Raw genomic sequence first — 19730 nt, forward strand, 5'->3', positions numbered from 1 at the left:
AAGCAACCCTTGAACTGCGCTTTGAATTTTGCATTGCGCAAAACGTTAGGGGCAACATCTGAGAGCTAGCAAAACAAAACAAAACAAGAAACTCTGAGTGTGTGTGTGTGTGTGTAGGCGTGTGTGTAGGCAATGTCTTCTTTTTTCTCCATTCTAGAATAGCCATTTGATGACCCCATGTTACCTGTTTGCCTCCTAAAGGGTTATCTTTTTTAAAAAATTGCACCCCAACCTAGATCTACAGGCTTCAATCTGTGCTTTCCATTTCATGAGGTTTAGCATATTAGTTAAAAGGTTTATCATATTAGAAATGTCCTGTGCATATGTATGTAGCCTTTGGGTCTCCAAAGACCTGAAATAGCATACCAGTCTGCTGAAATAAGAGCCACTTCAACATGCTCTGTGAGAAGTAGTAACAGTTGTGTTTGGAAATGGCAATCGTACTAGTATTCCTTAATACGCATTTAATGGAATTCAGGGGATCACCTCCATATCTTTTTTCAAAGTGGAGGAAGATGAAAAGCAGCTGTCTGAAGTTGTTTCTAGCTGCTGCTCAACTGAGGCAAGGACATGGTTGTGCTCATTGTGATGCTGTATGCTGTTAACTTACAGTGTTGCTGCCTTTCTTCTTTAACACTGCTTACCTAATGCGGATTCTACCTGCCTCCCTGTGGGCATTGGCAATAGCCCTCAGGCAATGTTTGGGTGACCCATGAAGAAATGGAAACTCTTGCTGCTCCAGCTAAAACGGTTAGTTTCAACAACAGTTTTTCATATTTACTTCAATGTCAAAGTGTGGATTTTACAGTTATCACAATATGTGAATAAGCTGCATATTGTTTTACACAACATTTATTTGAATCTTAAGCTATGTACGCTGAATATTCTGTATATACAAGGAGAATGTCACTGTACAGTTAATGTACAGATAATTCATGCCAAAATAAATAAAAACAATAAATGGAGGTGCTTCTGAAGAAATGGTCTGGCTTTTCACCAGTTGCCCAGTGCAGCCTGTGTATATTTAGTCAGAATTAAGTCCAAATTGTACATAAGGTTGTAGCAATAATCACAATTTTGAATTGTGTTACTATTAGTTTAATCACTTTGTTCATTTTATTTTCTTGGTGCAGCAATTATTGCTGTTTGTTTAACTAGGCTAGACTGGAAATAATTCTCTGTAGTGATATATATTGGCTGAAACAGTTGTTGTGAAAATGTGCATTGACGACAGGTTGTAATTGACAACATAGTGCCTGCATTGCTGATGCAGTAACATGCTTTGTGACAGAGTGCTAATCCCAGAGGTATGATGGCAGACTGTTTACTTAGGACAAATTCACACCATACATTTAAAGCACTATGGTACCAGTCATGGCTTCCCCCAAGGAATCCTCGGAGTTGCAATTTGTTAAGGGTGCTGAGAATGGTTAGGAGACCCACCTGTTCCCCTCACAGCGCTACAATTCTGAGAGTTTCTTGCAAAGAGAGGTTGACTGTCCACAATTTCAGCTCAGAATTGGCTACCTCTGTCCCATATTCCACCCTTAAGTCTGTCCTTATGCTTACCTATTTCCATTACGTGAATAAATCTTCCCAGTTATATTTACACATTCCCCCTCTCCCTGCCAAATATGAAAGCAATTAAGCTTTGAAAGTAATGATAGACAAAATGAGAATCAAACTGTTCCCATATCAGCTGTTTTGTGTGGCCATGTGGGACATTTCTGCCAGGTCAGTAAATTCCCTCAAAATGTGTACATTCCTCACCGTTTAGATGGGCCAGTGTGAGATGTATTAGGGTAGAGCATGATGTTGCTTCTTACCTCACTTTTAATCTTATTAAGAGTATTTTGTTAGCCAGCAGTTAACCCTGCTGTAGGTTGACTTCATTACCCTTCTGTTTGAAACGCACAATTAATGTAAGGCACTGTATCTGTTGTTTTGCTTTTTTGACTCATGCTGTATTTCTTTTTGTGTTATTAACTCACTTTACTAACGGCTGTCCTCAACACTGCAGAAAGAGAATGAGGAAGGCAGCTGGGCTCAGGTAGGAACCTTTTCCAGTGTGACTAACAATAGCTCAACATCTGGCACTAGGGAGCTGTCAGCCCCTTCCACAGAAGAGTTCAGTGCTTGCTCTTCATATTTATTTAAGTATTAGAAGCAAGGGATATTTTAATGGTCTTGTTCTTTTTTCTCTTTTTGTTAAGACAAGCTGGTTTTGTGCTGCTAATTATAACCGAGCCCCAGGCAAAAGCTTCAATGTGCCTTAGAGGGTTTACCTACACTGAATGGACTTCTCTGACTCAAGAATTAATCCCCCCCTTTACTGCAAGACAGGCAATCCAAGATGCTTGGGGCAAGTGATGAGAGAATTGCCTCCATGGGAATATGGATGGGGACTTGATCACCTGCCCTGGAGTGGGGAACTTCTGGACTGTGGGCCTGACTTGGTCTAGCATGGGTCCATGGAACCAAACCCATTGCATCAGTTGCATGAGTTCCCCATGAGGAACCTGGTCATGCAGCCAATCCATGCAGAAAGCCAGCTTCAAGTATCTGCCTATCGGCTGATCAATGACGACTTGAAGCCCCACTTTCATTGATTTTTCTTCTGTGGCATAACTTGTCATACTACAAGGCAAAAAATGTGTCTCCTGACATCTTAGTGATATCAAGTGATTGCCAGGTGATCAGGGCTCCCCCCACCTGTGAAAGTAGCCCTCAGGGATTAAGGGATCCAGTTCCCTGCTGCTGCCCCTTCCATTACCATGGCTGCTTACTATTGCCATATGACTACATACTATTAAATGTGTCATATTGGCTTTGTTTATTTTTGGTGCTAAACAGAGGACCAGTGCTACAAGTATTTAAGAAACATAAGCAGTATGGTGTGGCAGAAGTAGGGACTTTCGTTTCAAGCAGTGGGTTTTCTTCTCCAGGAGGTCCCTTTGCCAGCTTTTCCACAAAGTTCCCTACCCTTGTTATAGGCAGTGGCTTGTGGGTTCTCTTCAGTGCTGACATCTGAATGAGAAGGGTCTACAATACATGCCTGCTAGAATCTGAAACTTTTGAAGGCCAGTCTACACATTATACCAGCCACATGGAGGCCAACTGAAATGATTTTTCCATGGCAGTTCCACAAAACTAAAATAACACCACTTCATCTCTCAAGATAATTTTATTAGGATTAGATATAAATCCATTGTATATACTTTGCCAGCCTATTACTTACATGCCAAACCTTCTTTTGGCTGAGGTTTCAGAAGCTTCTGAGAGCCAGTGTGGTGTAGTGGTTAAGAGCGGTAGTCTCGTAATCTGGGGAACCGAGTTCGTGTCTCCGCTCCTCCACATGCAGCTGCTGGGTGACCTTGGGCTAGTCACACTTCTCTGAAGTCTCTCAGCCCCACTCACCTCACAGAGTGTTTGTTGTGGGGGAGGAAGGGAAAGGAGAATGTTAGCCGCTTTGAGACTCCTGAAGGGAAGTGAAAGGCGGGATATCAAATCCAAACTCTTGAAAGTTTTGATTTCTGATATAGATGGTAGGAATCACTCATCATCATCGGATGCCTTTCTCCTGTGACAAGAAAGGGCCTTCATGGATAATATTGCTTTATATTTCCTTATTCCTTCTGTGCGCCTGTTTGCTAGACTAGGAATGCTGATTGTTGATTAGAGCTGATCAAATGATATTATGGCATACATAGAGTACTACCTAATATTACTAACGAAACTGGAACATCAAGAGAAGTGCATTTGTTCTATACTATGGACACTAGTAATATATTTTCCTATTCTTCACCACCTTCCACCCCAGACTCTTGCTTATGGTGACATGAATCATGAATGGATTGGTAATGAATGGCTTCCTAGTCTGGGATTGCCACAGTATCGAAGTTACTTCATGGAGTGTTTGGTAGATGCAAGGATGTTAGATCACCTGACAAAAAAAGATCTCCGGGTACACTTAAAAATGGTGGATAGCTTTCATCGGTGAGTTAGCACATTATCTTCATTTATTAATTAATTATTAAAACCATGTCTATGCTACTTTTAAACCAGAAATAAAAGTGCTGATATTACCAAAGCCAAATGTTTCTATCTGGGGAAAAGATATATAAATTATTTCCACAGTTTGTCTCATGAACATATAGAAGATGTTTACAGTATACAGTAGACAGTTTACAGTATTTATAAAATGTTTTAAGTGGAGCTTTTCAAATGCACAAAATCTTCTAATTTGTTTACTTTCACTGCAAGTTGCCTTATAATGTCGTCTTCCCCACCTTAAATAACAGAACAAGTCTGCAGTATGGAATCATGTGTTTAAAGAAACTGAATTATGACAGACAAGAACTAGAAAGGAGAAGAGAAGCAAGTCAGCATGAAATAAAAGGTAATACTTCACTAAAGGAGGATATCTTTAATGCTTGTCTTCTGAATTTTTATTCTATTGGACGCAATAGCCCCAATGTAGTTATATGAACAAGTTCTCTCAGGTTCAGAATGGGTTTCACTAAAATGAAATAATTCCTCGAGGCTAAGCAAGAAACTAAAAGTTTATTCATTATTAGATGGAATCAGCATAGACTTATCAGCACATTTCAAGGAAATGTAGCCATCATACAAATTAACGGGAATTTTAAAACACAATATATCTGAACAATGCAACATTTAATTACAAGTCTCTCGAAATTTCCTCTTATTGTATTGCTGTTTTTTGGATTTGAAAAGTCCATATAATGAAATTTCTATATATATTCAGAACTGGTTCAGCTCAGCCCTCCATGCATTCTTGCACTTCTGAAAGTTCAGCCATTGGGAAAATACTTTTCTCCCTCCTTTTCATAGATGTGTTAGTATGGAGTAATGACAGAGTCATACGCTGGATACAAGCAATTGGATTGCGAGAATATGCAAACAATGTGTTAGAAAGTGGGGTGCATGGATCGCTCATAGCCCTGGATGATAACTTCGATTACAGCAGCTTAGCTTTGTTATTGCAGATTCCAACACAGAATACCCAGGCAAGTAAACTAAATTGCTAATTGTAATTATTTCCCATGGATTTTAACTTTTTTAAAAAAAAATTGCTTCAATTGTTTGATTTGGTTAACCATAGGCACGGCAGATCCTTGAGAGAGAATACAACAATCTGTTAGCACTAGGAACAGATAGACGACTTGATGAAGTAAGTAATTTTATTTATACTTAATAGGTAGCAGAGAATATGAAATGGTTGATTTTGGTCCTCATATATATATACATACCCCTGCTCACTTGGCCCACTAACCCTTAGTAAGCTGGAGATTCTCCTTCCCAACCCAAGCAACACTAAGCTAACTTTTCCCCTTTTGGGGGCCACTTCACTCTTCTATTCTGCAGTCCTGCTTTGTACCCCCTTTCCCCTTCACCTGCATGTCTCTTCCTCCTACTCCCCTCTTCTTGTGCTATTTCCTCACCCCTGCACACAAACCACTCCCATGGTGACTGTGACGTTAACATATGAGAGTGCTGGAGGTGAAATAGTTAAACAGGTTACCCAATCAGGACCCAGGGGTGGAGTCAGAGGGACTATAAAACCAGCTCTGGGAGGGGCAAAGGGGGGAGTTCGTTGGGAGTTGGGTGGTTGGTTGGAGTGGGAGTGAATGGGGATAAAATTTGTGAGTAGGCTGAGTTAGTGTAGCGAAATAAGCTGAGTCAGGAATACTTAGGAACTAGGAAGACAAGTAAATATCTGAGAGGTGGTTTAGTGTGTGAGAACAGGTAGCGGAAGTTATAGGTCTGGATAGGCAACCCATGATTGTAATTGACTGATACCGTTTATGAAACCACACACTTGTTAAACTGCAATAAATAAGCAAAACTTTATGTTCCAATTTAACCCTGACTGGACTCAGTATTGTATCAGGTAGGGCCTGGGTGGTGGCAGCGATAAATAAAGTGGTGGCACAGAGATCAATAGGCAGTGAAACGTCTGGGGACCCTGTGTGATCACCACAGAGACCTCTTGCATCTTCCGTACATTGCAGCTAAGCACCCATTTCACATTCAACCCAACCATGAAGCCGCCATCTCCTCTTATTCTTCAGACCCTTTCCCATGCCTTCTGCTCCCTCCTTTCATCTCTTTACTCCACCCTCCTCCTTGCTTCTCCTATCTATTGTATAGATCTCTTTGCACCTACACACCATTATCACCTTCACCTTTTCCCCCCTTCCTCTTTTTGTTTTTTAACTTTCCCTTCACACAGATCACCCCCACTTTCAGTCTTCCCCCTCTCTCATTCTGCAGTCCCCTTTGTGTACACAGCCCATACTGATATGTTAATGTATCCTTATGATGACTACAATGTTAAGAAAAAGCCTGTCAGTTTTAGAAGAGTTTAATTCAGTTGATGAATGTTGTACATACATGGGTGTTTTCTTATTAATGAAATATCTCTTTTAACTACAACATTGAATCTTGAACTTCCGTGTTGAAGGCAGCACATGGTACCAGGAAATACATGATTGTGGAGAGGTACTGTAGAATATTTAAGGGCTTCACATCCTTGATTTCTCTCATATGAGGCAGCTGAGGAATGGGAGAGGAAGAAGTTTGAGAAAGCCATATTTTTATTTTCAGTTACTCTTTCTTCTTGCTGTACTCAAACAATGACAGAGGTTTGAGCAAAGCAGGAATGGAAGGAAACTGAAAGGTTGCTGTTTATATCTATATATCTATATCTATCTATCTCTTAGACACACACACACACACACACACACACACACACACACAAAACCCACCAGATTTAACAAGGAAAAATAGCAGTGATGGGTACAACACAGAACCTAATACAACAGAGACTTTCCCAACTTCCTCCTTGCTATACTCAAGCTTTGTTTTAAACCTGCAGTTCCCCCAGGTCGCTTTCTGCTCAGTCTAGTCAAAATTCTGCCATTCTTTAAAATTCCCTCTCCATTTTTCTATTTTTGCTTTATTCAAATCTCTGCTGTTCCCTCTGTGCTCCTTCCACCCCTTCTTTACTCAGTCTTTTACTGCTGAGAAGCCTGCCTTCTCTTTTGCTCTCCTATCCCACCCTGACTTCATGCAAATTCAGGATTGTGATGAAATACTGCAAATCCTCCACTGAAGGCTGTGCAGTTACAGTCTTACAGAACACAGCTTTTAGTAAAACAAACAAACAAACAAACAAACAAAAAACTAAACATACTAGTCAGTTTCATTAGTTGTGGCCCACCCACCTACCCCCATTTTCTGATTATATTCTTATTATCACTGTTCACATAGGACATTTTAGATAGGCATACATCATCCCTCTTTAATCTTTTGGTGGTTTGTTAAATAATAAAACCACAGAGGTATATTAGTTAGAGTATCTCAATGGTGGGAGGGCAGCAGATAATCTCCCCAGCACTCCAGTTAGCATCTTCCTACCCTTTGGGTCCAATGGGGATCTTATCAAAGGATGAGTTGAGGGTTATTTATTACATTCCATTTAATGCTCTGTTGTGCACATCCTATATTTCAGTGTCTCTATCTGGCTCACTTTTTCACTGTGTTCTGGCCATAGAGTAACAATGCCTATATATGGACCATTTTAACTGGCTATGTTCAAAAGGAATGATAAAGCTATACATTGGCCAGCCTTAAAACAAGATTTCCTTGTTAAGTATCTGTTTCTATTTGTAACGAGCAGAAGTCTGCCTTTCTACTGATAACTATTCCTCAACTGTTCAGTTTTAACTACCCAGAAGACTAGCTTTCAGTTTTAGCAAAATTAAATACTGTATTTGTGTGTTGGCAGAGTGATGACAAGAATTACAGGCGAGGTTCTTCCTGGCGAAGACAGTTCCCCCCACGTGAAGTCCATGGAATCAGCATGATGCCTGGCTCCTCAGAAACACTGCCAGCTGGGTTCAGATTAACTACAACATCAGGACAGTCACGAAAAGTGGCAACTGATGGTATGGGGCTAACGCTTATTTTCATAGCTAAAGGTGTCTAAGCATTCATTATCTATGTGGAAGAAAATATGCCGACCTTGCATAAGCAATATAGCCAGCAGCAAAGCATCACTGACTTAGGTGCTGGTGGGTGTGAAATATTTACACATAAAATGTGTTAAGAGATGTAATACTAAACCATGGTTTAGCGGTACATGAAAGAGCTGCAGCAAACCTTGGGCTCATATGCTTGGCCCCATGCCCCACACCTGCTTTTACACAGTTTCAAATCCCTGGAAGGGGTGAATGTATTTTTCATTTCTACATTTTATTTATCCATTCTATTTATTCTTTATATTTATAACCTGCCCTTCATCCATACGGCTACAACTAATTGGGCTAAGAAGCATTACACACCTTTTTTCCCCAATTGTCCCATATAATGAGAAGAGCAAAAAGAGAACCTCCCCCACCACCACCACCACCACATGGTCTGTCTGCTGTGTCTCCTGTTCCAGCAGATATCCATATATGGGTGTGAATGAATGAATTTACTTTATTCGGTCACAGACCAGCATAAGCAAAACAGCTAAATAAATAGCATAACATATGGGTGTAATGGTCAAATAGGTAAGGTATATACAAATGCCCTGATAGCATGGTCAGAATCTTGTTTTAAAAAATCTGGGACACAGATCAGGCACTCTGGATATATACCCTTTTTGAACATTAAGTGTACGTGTGCGCATCTGAAGTGCAACAGGTGCATTCTCTCTTCCCAACATGTATAATGGAGCAAATCTGCAGCTTGTACCCTCTTGTCCCAGTCCCTAGTGATAACTACTGAGTACTATTTTTAACAAATGAAAATTGAATGGGGGCAACCGTGCAATCCACACTAAATAAGCTTCAAGAGTTGGGTCACAGAGAATACCTTACAGAGTGGGCTATGTGTTTTTTTCCTCTTCCTCTAATTCCAAGGTTCTTCTTGTTGTTTTGGTTATCAATTTGCAGTGGCGTCAGCACGGTTGCAGAGACTAGACAGCTCGACAGTTCGCACGTATTCGTGCTGACAAGGCTGGCATGGAAAAAAGGACGGAGGTGAACTCATGTGAGTAATTAAAAAGCTATCTTATTTGTTGTTGGGGTGGAGTGGGCAGAACTGAAGCAATAACCATAGCAGTGTAGGGTTCTCTCAAAGGGCCTAGGCAGTTCTCACTGAAGTACGTCCGGGCACTGGGATAGTGAAGGTATGCCTGGGCTATACAACTTCTGACTATTCTTACACTTTGTCTGCACATTAACAGCATTGAGCAATAAGCAGCTGTGAGTTCTCAACATCTAAGCCTTGGAATGAGACTCAAATTAATCTAAGGAACCTGCCTGCAGCCTAAAGAGTAGAACAGGGTCTAGAGGACTAGGGCTGGGTGATAACTGGTTTTTAACATTGTGATGTATCAGCAGCTAAAACAACAGTGTGTGAAGTGTATCTTGGCTGCTGCTTCCTCAGAAGCAGCTGAAATACATCACCCAGTCCCATGCCCCTCAGCTGATCAAGCTTCTCCCCTCTGGCTGACACGAGCCGGAGGGGGCTTCCTCAAACCACTCAACGGAGGGGTGGGAAGCCTCCCATACTGCTCTGGCAGCTTCCACAAGCCAGAGGCAGGGCTTGGTTGCTCCAGGAGTGACTGACCAGAAGAGTACACCCTGCACAGGCTGCACACCCACCACTGATCAGCTGATCATGCCCCACTCTGGCTCCTGTGATCCAGGGGAGGGGAGAAACTGCTCCATTGAGGAGCATGTGAATATTTCTTTTCCATAAACCCCAATTTACTTTCCTCTGTTTAATCATGTGTCTTACTTCTGCTCCTTGAGCATAGCTGGGTGTTATCCAGAGTGGCTGGAGCAACCCAGTCAGATGGGTGGGGTACAAATAATAACAGTCACACAATTTTTGACACTGCAAAACACCACCTTCAGGGCAAATGTCAACCATGATGGTGCACTTTCAGCAGAAAACTAGCATAGGACCCCATCCACATTTGAAGCAGATTCCAGCACCGGGCCCCAAGATAGATTTCGCTCCAAAATAAAAGTGGCCAGACATAGCACACTTGTTTACACACATCATTAATGCCATGTGTAGTTTAGCTCTGAATGGGGGGGGGGGGGGAGAAAGCTTTTCCTTTCTCCCAAGCAAAAAACATTAAACCAAATGAGGACAAAAACACTGAAATGGAATAGCTTGTAATTAGAGCTGTAGGCTGTTGTTAGCATGCCAAGGGTATGAAATTGAGTGCCCCAGAGCATTACAAATTTCACTGCAAGTTCAGATAGCAAAGAGCCAATGCTTGCAAATATCAGACCTATGATTATCCAATCTACTGCTACTACCACAGAGTCAGCCATTGCTTGAGAATACAAATTCTAAAATTAGGAAATACAAACAGCACTAGGCAGACAAAAATAATGTGCTAAAGGTATAGAAAAATGAATCGGTGCAATTTGCAAGGAGAACTACTACTACTACTACTACTACTACTACTATTTAAGAGTGCAGTCTATGGGTTCATTGCAAATGCCATTGCCCTTGACATTTATTCCACTGGTAGCTACAGTAATTTATGGACCAATACTGTCACCAATGACATCTGAAACATTTCCCAACCGGCATCTATCAAAGGAAACATTCTGCATTACCAACAATCCTACTAGAGAGAGAAAAAAGCAACCCAATTTATTACCTTAAAAAGATGCAAAACAATTAAGATAGTGAAATTCCAACTGGGCTATTTATTGTATTAACACGTCTGCTTCGGTATATTATACAGTGGTACCTCTGGTTACGAACTTAACTCATTCCGGAGGTCTGTTCTTAACCTGAGGTACCACTTTAGCTAATGGGGCCTCCCGCTGCTGCACGATTTCTGTTCTCATCCTGAGGTAAAGTTCTTAACCCGAGGTACTACTTCCAGGTTAGCGGAGTCTGTTTAGTCATACAGTGGTACCTCGGGTTACAATTACAATCTAAATTCTCACAGAAAACAGTATCATTTACCTTGATTACTTCAGGTAAAATATGTATACTTAGCTCTGAGTGGTAAAAGGAATCGGGCTGGTAGCTCAAAACCTACAGATACTGCCCATGTTTAAATTTCCTTAGTGCCTCAAGACAGCTTTTCCCCATTGTGTCCGCAGCCCCTTTTCTCCACAATAATCCTGTCTGCTTCAACAGGACTGTGCTAGAAGCCATTTACTACTCATTAATAATGAGCCTAAGATAGAGATCACCAACCTTTTGGGGGGGGGGATCACATGCTGTAATCAAGCACACACCACAACTTATTGTATTGGCTACTCCAGAATGTTTTTTGAGCCTAATTTCCATAGAGGGATGAAGAAGGGTGCCCTGCACTGCCAGGGAAGACTTCTGCAGGGCCCACAGGCACCATGTTGGAGACCCTTGGGCTCAGTAACAGAATATTGTAATGGAGTTATTACTGAATGTACTATTTTTTCCCCACCTCTAGATGCCAACTCTTCTACTTTACCTGAAGTGCACTACCACCACGTTATGAAAAGAAGCTTTTTATTCAAGAACAGGGTATAAGGAAGTACACTAGAATATTTATCAGACTAAACTACATGGAGATCTTTTTACAAATTGCGTTTTAAGGTGCAACCTGCCAAGTACTACCATCATGCAACTCTAATTCATTTCAGTGGAGGTAACCTAAGTTTCAGACAGCCCCACTGAAATGACTAAAGAATGTGCAGCAACAGTACTGGCCGGACTGCGCCCATTGGGTAGTTCAATAAGGTAATAGTTACTAATTAAGTTTTTTTAAAAAAATAAATAAACCCCAATGTATCTATCATAAATTTGATTGAAGTGCAGGAAAGCTTTTATCAAAAGGAGACACTCATTTTTAAACTTGTTTCATCTGTTTTATTGTAAAATACTAGAATTTATGTATTTACTGTGTATGTATTTCTTTTAATATGTGTAAGTCTCATGTAAATGGATATAAATATGATTTTTTAAAAGAAATTAAATCTATGGTACATGGGGTCTTAGTGCAAACACTTGACAATACAGTGTCAACAATACTGTTTGTATCCTTCCATTCCACCATTTTTACAGTTTTGAATTGTAGCAAAGTCAATTGGATACGTTTAGCAGAATTATTAGATGCTTCAACATGTTCCTACTTTTTAAAAGAAATCTGTCAATATTTAAAGCTCAACACCTGCCTCTGATGATTTACAAAAGAAAGATTTGAGCCAAAAATGGACCTCTAAAGGCAAAACACAATTGTTATATATACTTGTAGAAAAGCACTGTGACGGCTCTCCTTTTTAATATCAAAAATCAACTATAGGATGTTAACAAGAGACATTCTCCTCAATGGCTACTTATGGACCAAGAAGAAACTAGCTTTTTCTAGGACTCACGTTTTGCCTTCCAAATTCTTCAGATGCTGGCCAACGTTGGCATAGAACAAACATCAAGGGGAAATAAATCCTGATCTTCAAGTTTTCAGTTAATATAGAAAAATGCTGCCCTCCATTTCTTCATTAAAATAGGCATTAGACAGCTGATTGTCTAATAACCTGTTTATCCAAGACGGCCTTGCTGAGACTTCTCGGAAGTCAACTTTATCAGAGGAACTAACTGAAAGGCAGAAAAGTTAATATATAATGTACAAAAGCTTAGAGGAGAAACTATTATCTGCTGTGGCTTTATTTGGTGGTGTTATTGATGTTTATTCTTTGTTTATATGGGAAGTTTCAAAGTAAGACCTATTTAATAATGTCATTTACCTTCTATTTGCTAATCTCCCGCTGCCTGATCTTAGCTTCAGACCTGTCTTTTGGTTATTCCTTTCAGCAGGTTGATCTGCAAAACATCTGCACGTACATTTGTTTTACTGCGTTTTGTTTTGCTTTTTTTACTTAAACAGACCTCAGTTAACCAAATGGTGACAGATTCTTTTTCTCCCCCCGTTGTCAATAAAAGAAAATCAGTGCTGTTTTATGTGTTCAGTGTCTGATGGAACTGCATGGTGTGTCACAGCTTCAAATGGAACTTTAAGAGGCAAACATTGCTTCAGGGCTGAATATAAACATAACGTTTTCTATTAACAAGCAAACCAGAATGTGCTTTGAAAGATAATAATGCTGTCTGCCACAAGATGGTGCACTGAACGTATTGCTTCATAGAAAGTAACATACAAAAAGGGTTCCTTCTAAGTAAACTTTGCTACAACCGCCAAGACATTGGCTTGATCAATTGATTTCTATGGGATATAATTTAAGATTATCAGACATCCCCATTTCCCGAGGACAGTCCCCAGATTTACAAATCAGTCCCCATACAAAATCCACTGAAGTTGAAAAGTGTCCCCGGATTCATTGAAAAAAATCTGGTAACCTTAATATACTCTGTTGTTGTAACAACTGCTGTAACATGTCTTCAAATTTCCAAACACGTTTTAGACCAATATACAGCTGTAATCAAAGATACTAGCAACCTGGTAATCTAATTCTCTAACCACTGTTTGCTCCTGAGCAAGTTAAGTCCCATTGATATAAGTATGATTAGTTTTGGTTTGGAGTCAATACACTATATAACAGCACAATATAATCCTATAAATAGGGAAGGTGATTTGAATTTAAGGAGGCTTACCTATGGGTAAGTATGTAGGACTGCAGCCATAATGAATTTTTGCTGAAGCCTACAGAGGACACGGGTGGCGCTGTGGGTTAAACCACAGAGCCTAGGACTTGCCGATCAGAAGGTCGACTGGACCCAATTGTCAGGGGTCCCTTTACCTTTACAGATGCCTCAGTTTCTTTTCTAGCTACTATGTGTCCTAGAATAGAGTTAAGACTACTATGAAATACACCAGGCTTCCTCAACTTCAGCCCTCCAGATGTTTTGAGACTACAATCCCCATCATCCCTGACCACTGGTCCTGCTAGCTAGGGATCATGGGAGTTGTAGGCCAAAAACATCTGGAGGGCCAAGGCTGAGGAAGCCTGAAATACACTAATTATAATAGTAGTTGCAAAAACAATATTACTTTTCAGTAGACAACTATAGCAAGAGCTTCTCTTCTTTCCACACAAAGGTGCTGAGTAGAAAATAGATGAATTAAGTTTTTATTTCTCTTCTGCCAAAAACTGATGGGTATATTTCTTCCCTGCATAGGCACACAGCACCCTACAAGTGGGGAAGGACCTATTAGCTATAAGGCTCAATAATACCTCTCACACTTTTACGATGTGCATATAGACATATAGAGGTAGGACAGGCCATGACGAGAAATGAGAAATCTATGTTCCTCCCATATACATGTAACTTTATAGTTCATGTAACTTTCAAAAGCAAATGGAAAAGTATAGATGTAAGAGGCATACAAATACCTCCTTTAATTATTCTAATGCTCCGCCTACCTCCATACTTGGGACACATGTACAAAGGAGTGTGTATGGGAGAAACAGCACTTTGATGCCTGTGACTCACCTCCCATATACAATTTCCATATGCTGCTGTTCCAAATTCATGAAGAGCCAGTCCTGCAGAGACCTGGATCCCAGGATTCGGAGGACATACACATGATAAGCCTTTGCTCTCTGAGGTGTAGCCAAGTAGCTGGAAGGAAGACACAAAGTTAGGATAAATTGGTCCTTAAGTATAATAAAGCTTTAAGAGTGTCATCATGTAGCCCCCTCTGGAGGATTTGTAGTGCCGCATCACAATCCTGACTGCATGAAATTGGGGTGGGGTAGGGGCACAAAAGAGAAGACAGATTGCACAACAGCAGCGGCTGTGACATGGGAGCAAGACAAAAGAGAACTGAGAGGGGGAAAGTGGTGGTTTAAAACAATGGGAGAGGTCTGAATAGACTGGGAAGGGAGAAATACGTTTTTTTTTAAATAGTTTTACAAGGGAAAATAACAGGGGGAAAACATACTTTCCCATCTCCTTTCTCGCTGTATTCAAACCCTGCTTTAAGCCATTCTTCCCACTGCAATGTCTACTCACTCGCTCTACTCAAACCTCTGCCATTGCTTAAAAGCACAAAATTTTCCTCTCCATCTCTGCTTTGTTCAAATCTCTACAGTTGTTTAAAACTACCACTTTCTCCTCCTTACACTTTTCCCTCTTCCATTCCTCAGCTGCTTCACATGAGAGAGATGTGGAGCCTTCAAATATCCCATAATACCCTCACAAAACATTTTTTGGTACCATGTATTGTGTTCAACATGACGTTTCAAATTCAGTGTTGTATTTCATACACACACACACACACACACACACACACACACACACAATCCATATATTTACAACATCCATTAAGCCCTTCCAGCAGATGTCAAAGCGATAAACAACTACCTGACATTCAGAAGACATCTTAAGGCAAGGGAAGTTTTTAACGTGTGATATTTTACTGTATTTTTGGTTTCTATGGAAGCCGCCCAGAGTGGCTGGGGAGGCCCAGCCAGATGGGCGGGGTATAAATAATAAATTATTATTATTATTATTATTATTATTATTATTATTATTATTATTATTATAACTGTGCTTAACCTTCTCTAACAGAACATGCTGAGTAAAAGGCTTGCCCTTAAGTTTCTATTCATCTTAAAGCTACAGGTAACTCTCACCTGGGGTTATGTTCTTGATCATCGCACATATAAACAAAATCATTAAAGCCTGAACAATCCCTAGAAGACCACGTAAAAACCATTTTTCAAATGGTGGCACCTACCTGTGAGGGACGAATGAAGTCATCCTCCTCCCTCGCTGGATGATACTTCTGATTATATGAAGACTGAGAAGTGCTTGGCTATGGTTCAGATTCAGAGGTGCGTTGCACGGGCACATCTGCTGCTATGACAGCGGCGGCTGGTATCTGTGTGAGGAACATGGTGACTGGCAGCTGCCGATGTTGTCTCTTGAGCTCATCAAACACTTTCTTTTATAGTCTCAGAGTGTCTGTAATCCCACGGATGAACTCGAGGCTGCGTTCCAAGCAGATCTTAAAGCTGTCAAGTCAACCTGGCCTGGCTTCAAATTTCATAGCAAGCTGGTCCCCATCTGTGATAGAAGGTTTGAAGTCATAGGGGTTCAGTGTCTTTTGGCACAGTATGTTTGCCATCCATGGGACATGTTTCCGGTTCGTGTCCTCCAGCCACAAGTTCAGGGCCTTCTCTGTCTCCACGAAAGCCTTGTCCTACACCTGGCTGCGTCACTGGTGCACTTACTGCCACAGCCCCATGGATCTCATTTTCATACACCTTGATGAGCATGGATGCTGGACTCATTCTGGCCAAATTTGCATGCCACAGCACTCGCAGACATGCCAGCAATCCAACAAAGCCAACATGTATATCAGCATGAGAACCACCCTCTACTTTTTTGTTTTCTCAGAAGCTGATGACAATGGTGATGATGCTTTGTGTTTTGGTGGACCATTCTGCCATCTGAAGTTCTGCCAACCACCTCCCTCACACTCCAAACCCCTCTGTTCTCTCTCCAAACCACTCCACAAGTTTCTCTGATTTCCTCTCCAACCGCCTCTTTGCACTCAAACACTCTCACAAACACAGCTGGGATTGCTGCTCATTTTTTTTCATGCTCTCCCACTCCCTCCCCCCCCCCCAACCCATGCATGTAAAAAGTCATGTTTAAGTCCCCACGTCTATGTGATGTGGAGAGACTCTACAATGGACAGAAGATTCCTGCATTGCAGGGGGTAGAACTAGATGACCCTTATGGTCCCTTTCAATTCTACAATTCTGTGATTCTCCCCATTCCCACCACCCTCAGCTGCTACAATACTACTGCTTTCTGGGAACCAGCAGCTGCTTTACATGCTTTTGAAGTGGGAGAAACATAGCATTTTTCACATGCATCCTGAACTGCAGTCCTACGAAGGCAATACTATGTGCTATTTCGAACCATTTGATTGACTCTAATCAAAGTTCTATGAAGACTTTCTAAGGTTTCTTTAATTCCCCTTTTGACTCTGCTGTTCAGTCTGTGAAGCCAAAATATGCAACAGATGTCTTAAAGCAAACTAAGGTTGAGTAAACAAACATGTATAAGATTGCACCTTGAGTACTAAAACTGAAACCGTATTAAAAAATGGCATTGCTTCTACACAGGAAACTGGTTTATGCAAAGTCAGATCAATGGTCCATCTAACTATTACAATGATTGGCAGCATCTATCCAGGTTTTCTCAGCTGTAGCTGGGGATGCCAGAGACCAAAAAGAGAGCCTTCAGCATAAAAGTGTGCGCTACACTACTGAGGAATGGTCGTTCTAAAGATATTCAGCATTACCTCCATTTTCTGTGCAGACTGGCCCAGAAAACTGGGATGAATTTGTACTTACAGGGCAATATAAAATAAGCCTTTGTTCAAAAATGATGGAGAAGCCCACTCACCACCAAGGGCTTCTCCTGTTCTGTATCATCATCACCGTTTTACCTACAGGTAAGCTTTTGCACAGGGCCATTTTCCCTTCTGTGCCCAAGGCCCTGCTATTTCCAGTCTTGTTCTCTGTGTTGATCAGGATAATCACTTGCTGGACGAAGTACTGAACTGGATCCAGATAGGTGCAGAGCTCACTCTATTACAGTGAAGAAACAAAATTGCACCCTGGGACAGGAAGTTCAGCATACAGCCAGCTAGACCCAATATTCTTCTGTGCTGCTTGATTGCAGGTAAGTATTAAATGGGTTCTAGTGATTTGGATTTCCGAAATGTAGCCTGCAAATATGCGTGACGAAACGTGGGGGAGGGGGAGGGGAAAATGTATTGGGTGTGATATATAATCTAAACAACTCAAAATAAAAATAGTAAATTTTATTCTCATAGCTCTAAACTTGTAAACAATAGTTTCATTAGTTAGAGGGCAGTCCTGAGGTTGTGAATGTCTTTGCATGGGTGTGAAGCTGAAAACTGACCTCCACTTCTAAACCTTGCTTGCTTGTGGCAGCCAGGGCAGCAAAGCAGGCAGACTTACTTTCCTTTGCTGTGTGGATCTTTGCTCACCCCCTCAATCTTCCAGTTGATTCCAATAGTGGGGTGGGACTTAGATAAACCAGCTCCAGGGTCCTGTGGAGGGGACACTGATCCTGGGAACCCTCCAGTGAATGAAGGAGCCTTGCATCCAGCAGATTCGAGGCTGCTTCCATCCTACCCCTGCCTCACCCTGACTTTGGCTACAAAAGAACCAACAGTGGTAATTCTATACACACAAAGCTAGGCAGCAGCCTCTGCTCCACCCTTGCCCCCTCCAGCCAATGGATGTGGAAGTTAAGATTGCTCTGCCCACCTCTTGAAACAATATTAATATATAAGCATACTTAAATTCCCCCAGTATTCAGTGGAAGAAGTATGAGCACACGGATTCAAGTGTTGCACTGAAACTGATGGGGCTTGAAAGCACTAAAATTTTGGCTGGGTGTGCCCTGCATCATCAGCTTCATCTTTGCATTCAATATAGGTTTGGAGCAGCATGAAAGTTGCAAATGCGATTATTTTAATAGCTATTTGAACCTCAGAGAAACTGTTTGAATATCCACCATAAATCATTACACCAGCAATCCAATATTAATTACTTGCCATTGCGGTATAAGGCTTAGCAACAGTTTTGCAGAAATAAAATTAGTCCCAATGTAATTTGATTTGCATGATACTCCTGGCCTAATTAAATGCAGTTATGTATTCCAGGTATTTTCAGATCTTAATAGGATTTAACCATTACTTTAACTTGGTCTTCAGCATTTCTTCTACATGTTTAAACACAGCTGGGTCCTCAATGGTTGGAGTTATCTGGGAAAAAATGAGCAAGAGAAGAGAATCAAGATACTATGTTATAGTTAACAACAGTGTTAGTAAGTTCAAGTCTAGTCAACTTAGTTTTCCTAGTTTTGTTGAAATCATACAAAATCCCTGCATACACCATCAAAAAAGCAGTAGTGTAATGGCCCATAGTCAGCAGTGGCACTGGAAAACAAGTTTTGTAGCCGCCACCTTCTTGTGACCAACCACTGTCAGTAGATGCAAAAAAGGCAATCTCACACAAAATGGTTCCTTAGTACAGAAATGGGTCAAAACAAATGTGATAAAAACTATTCTTATTTATTTGTTACCTGGCCTTCACCTTAAGGTCCCAGGACGTATTATGTTCTGAAAGAGAGTCCTAAAAATATACTTGTCAAGTGTCAAAGGTCAGGATAAAGAAGTATATATAGCAAGGGTAGGAAATGCAGGCACTATCCTAAAAGCATTTGACCCTCCCAAGGTTGTTTGGCTACACTTTGTAAATCTATATGCCTGCTACAGGGTGGTGGTATTGGAGCCAAGTTAATGGGACTGGTCTGCTTTACACAAGATATGCTGCTGCTTAAAGCCACTTAAATGCTACACAACATGCTAGGCATAACTTTAGAGGGACCGCTATAAAAGATTATGAAAACTGCAGACAGCACAGCGTAATATCAAAATATCCAGCACTTTTATCACAGTAGTAGTAAAAGAATGCAGGTAATTCACCTTGTATGGCTTGCCATTTACCAAGGAAGAAAGAGCTGACCGTGGTATCTTGCCAGAACGTGTCTTTGGTATGTGTTTCACAAACACTACTTTCCGGAAGGCTGCCACAGGGCCAATATTTTCTCTAACTCTCTTTACGATTTCATCCAAAAGCTTTTCCTCTTCAGTGTTTACTCCTGATAAGCAAGGTAAGAGTACC

At 41.0% G+C, this 19730-nt stretch overlaps 2 protein-coding genes across 14 annotated transcripts in view; one reads left to right on the forward strand and one right to left on the reverse strand.

The window, feature by feature from the left end:
* PPFIA2 (PTPRF interacting protein alpha 2) overlaps positions 1–12988 on the forward strand; it is a 266876-nt gene extending 253888 nt beyond the window's left edge. For 7 of the 8 annotated variants that reach the window (XM_081878560.1, XM_081878561.1, XM_081878564.1 and 4 more), the window contains 5 exons: positions 688–750; positions 2021–2050; positions 3821–3996; positions 4302–4399; positions 4855–6141. In XM_081878560.1, the coding sequence (XP_081734686.1) occupies positions 688–750; positions 2021–2050; positions 3821–3996; positions 4302–4399; positions 4855–5051 (564 nt within the window). In that variant the 3' untranslated portion in view covers positions 5052–6141. Of the gene's footprint in view, positions 1–687; positions 751–2020; positions 2051–3820; positions 3997–4301; positions 4400–4854; positions 6142–7813; positions 7974–8966; positions 9064–11485 lie in introns of those variants that run through there. The other variant, XM_081878567.1, reaches the window with a different exon arrangement.
* The window catches only part of ACSS3 (acyl-CoA synthetase short chain family member 3), a 69686-nt gene continuing 56328 nt past the window's right edge, over positions 6373–19730 (reverse strand). For 2 of the 6 annotated variants that reach the window (XM_081878579.1, XM_081878584.1), the window contains 7 exons: positions 19532–19707; positions 18741–18808; positions 15734–17600; positions 14485–14613; positions 12411–12630; positions 8887–9030; positions 6373–6579 (listed from right to left, as the gene is read on the reverse strand). In XM_081878579.1, coding sequence (XP_081734705.1) covers positions 17549–17600; positions 18741–18808; positions 19532–19707 — 296 coding nt within the window. In that variant the 3' untranslated portion in view covers positions 6373–6579; positions 8887–9030; positions 12411–12630; positions 14485–14613; positions 15734–17548. Of the gene's footprint in view, positions 6580–8886; positions 9031–12410; positions 12631–14484; positions 14614–15733; positions 17601–17632; positions 17741–17815; positions 18809–19531; positions 19708–19730 lie in introns of those variants that run through there. The other 4 variants (XM_081878580.1, XM_081878581.1, XM_081878582.1 and 1 more) reach the window with 4 other exon arrangements.

Source organism: Podarcis erhardii (genome assembly GCF_964252035.2).
Source record: "Podarcis erhardii genome assembly, chromosome: 10".
NCBI classification, from domain to species: Eukaryota; Metazoa; Chordata; class Lepidosauria; order Squamata; family Lacertidae; genus Podarcis; species Podarcis erhardii.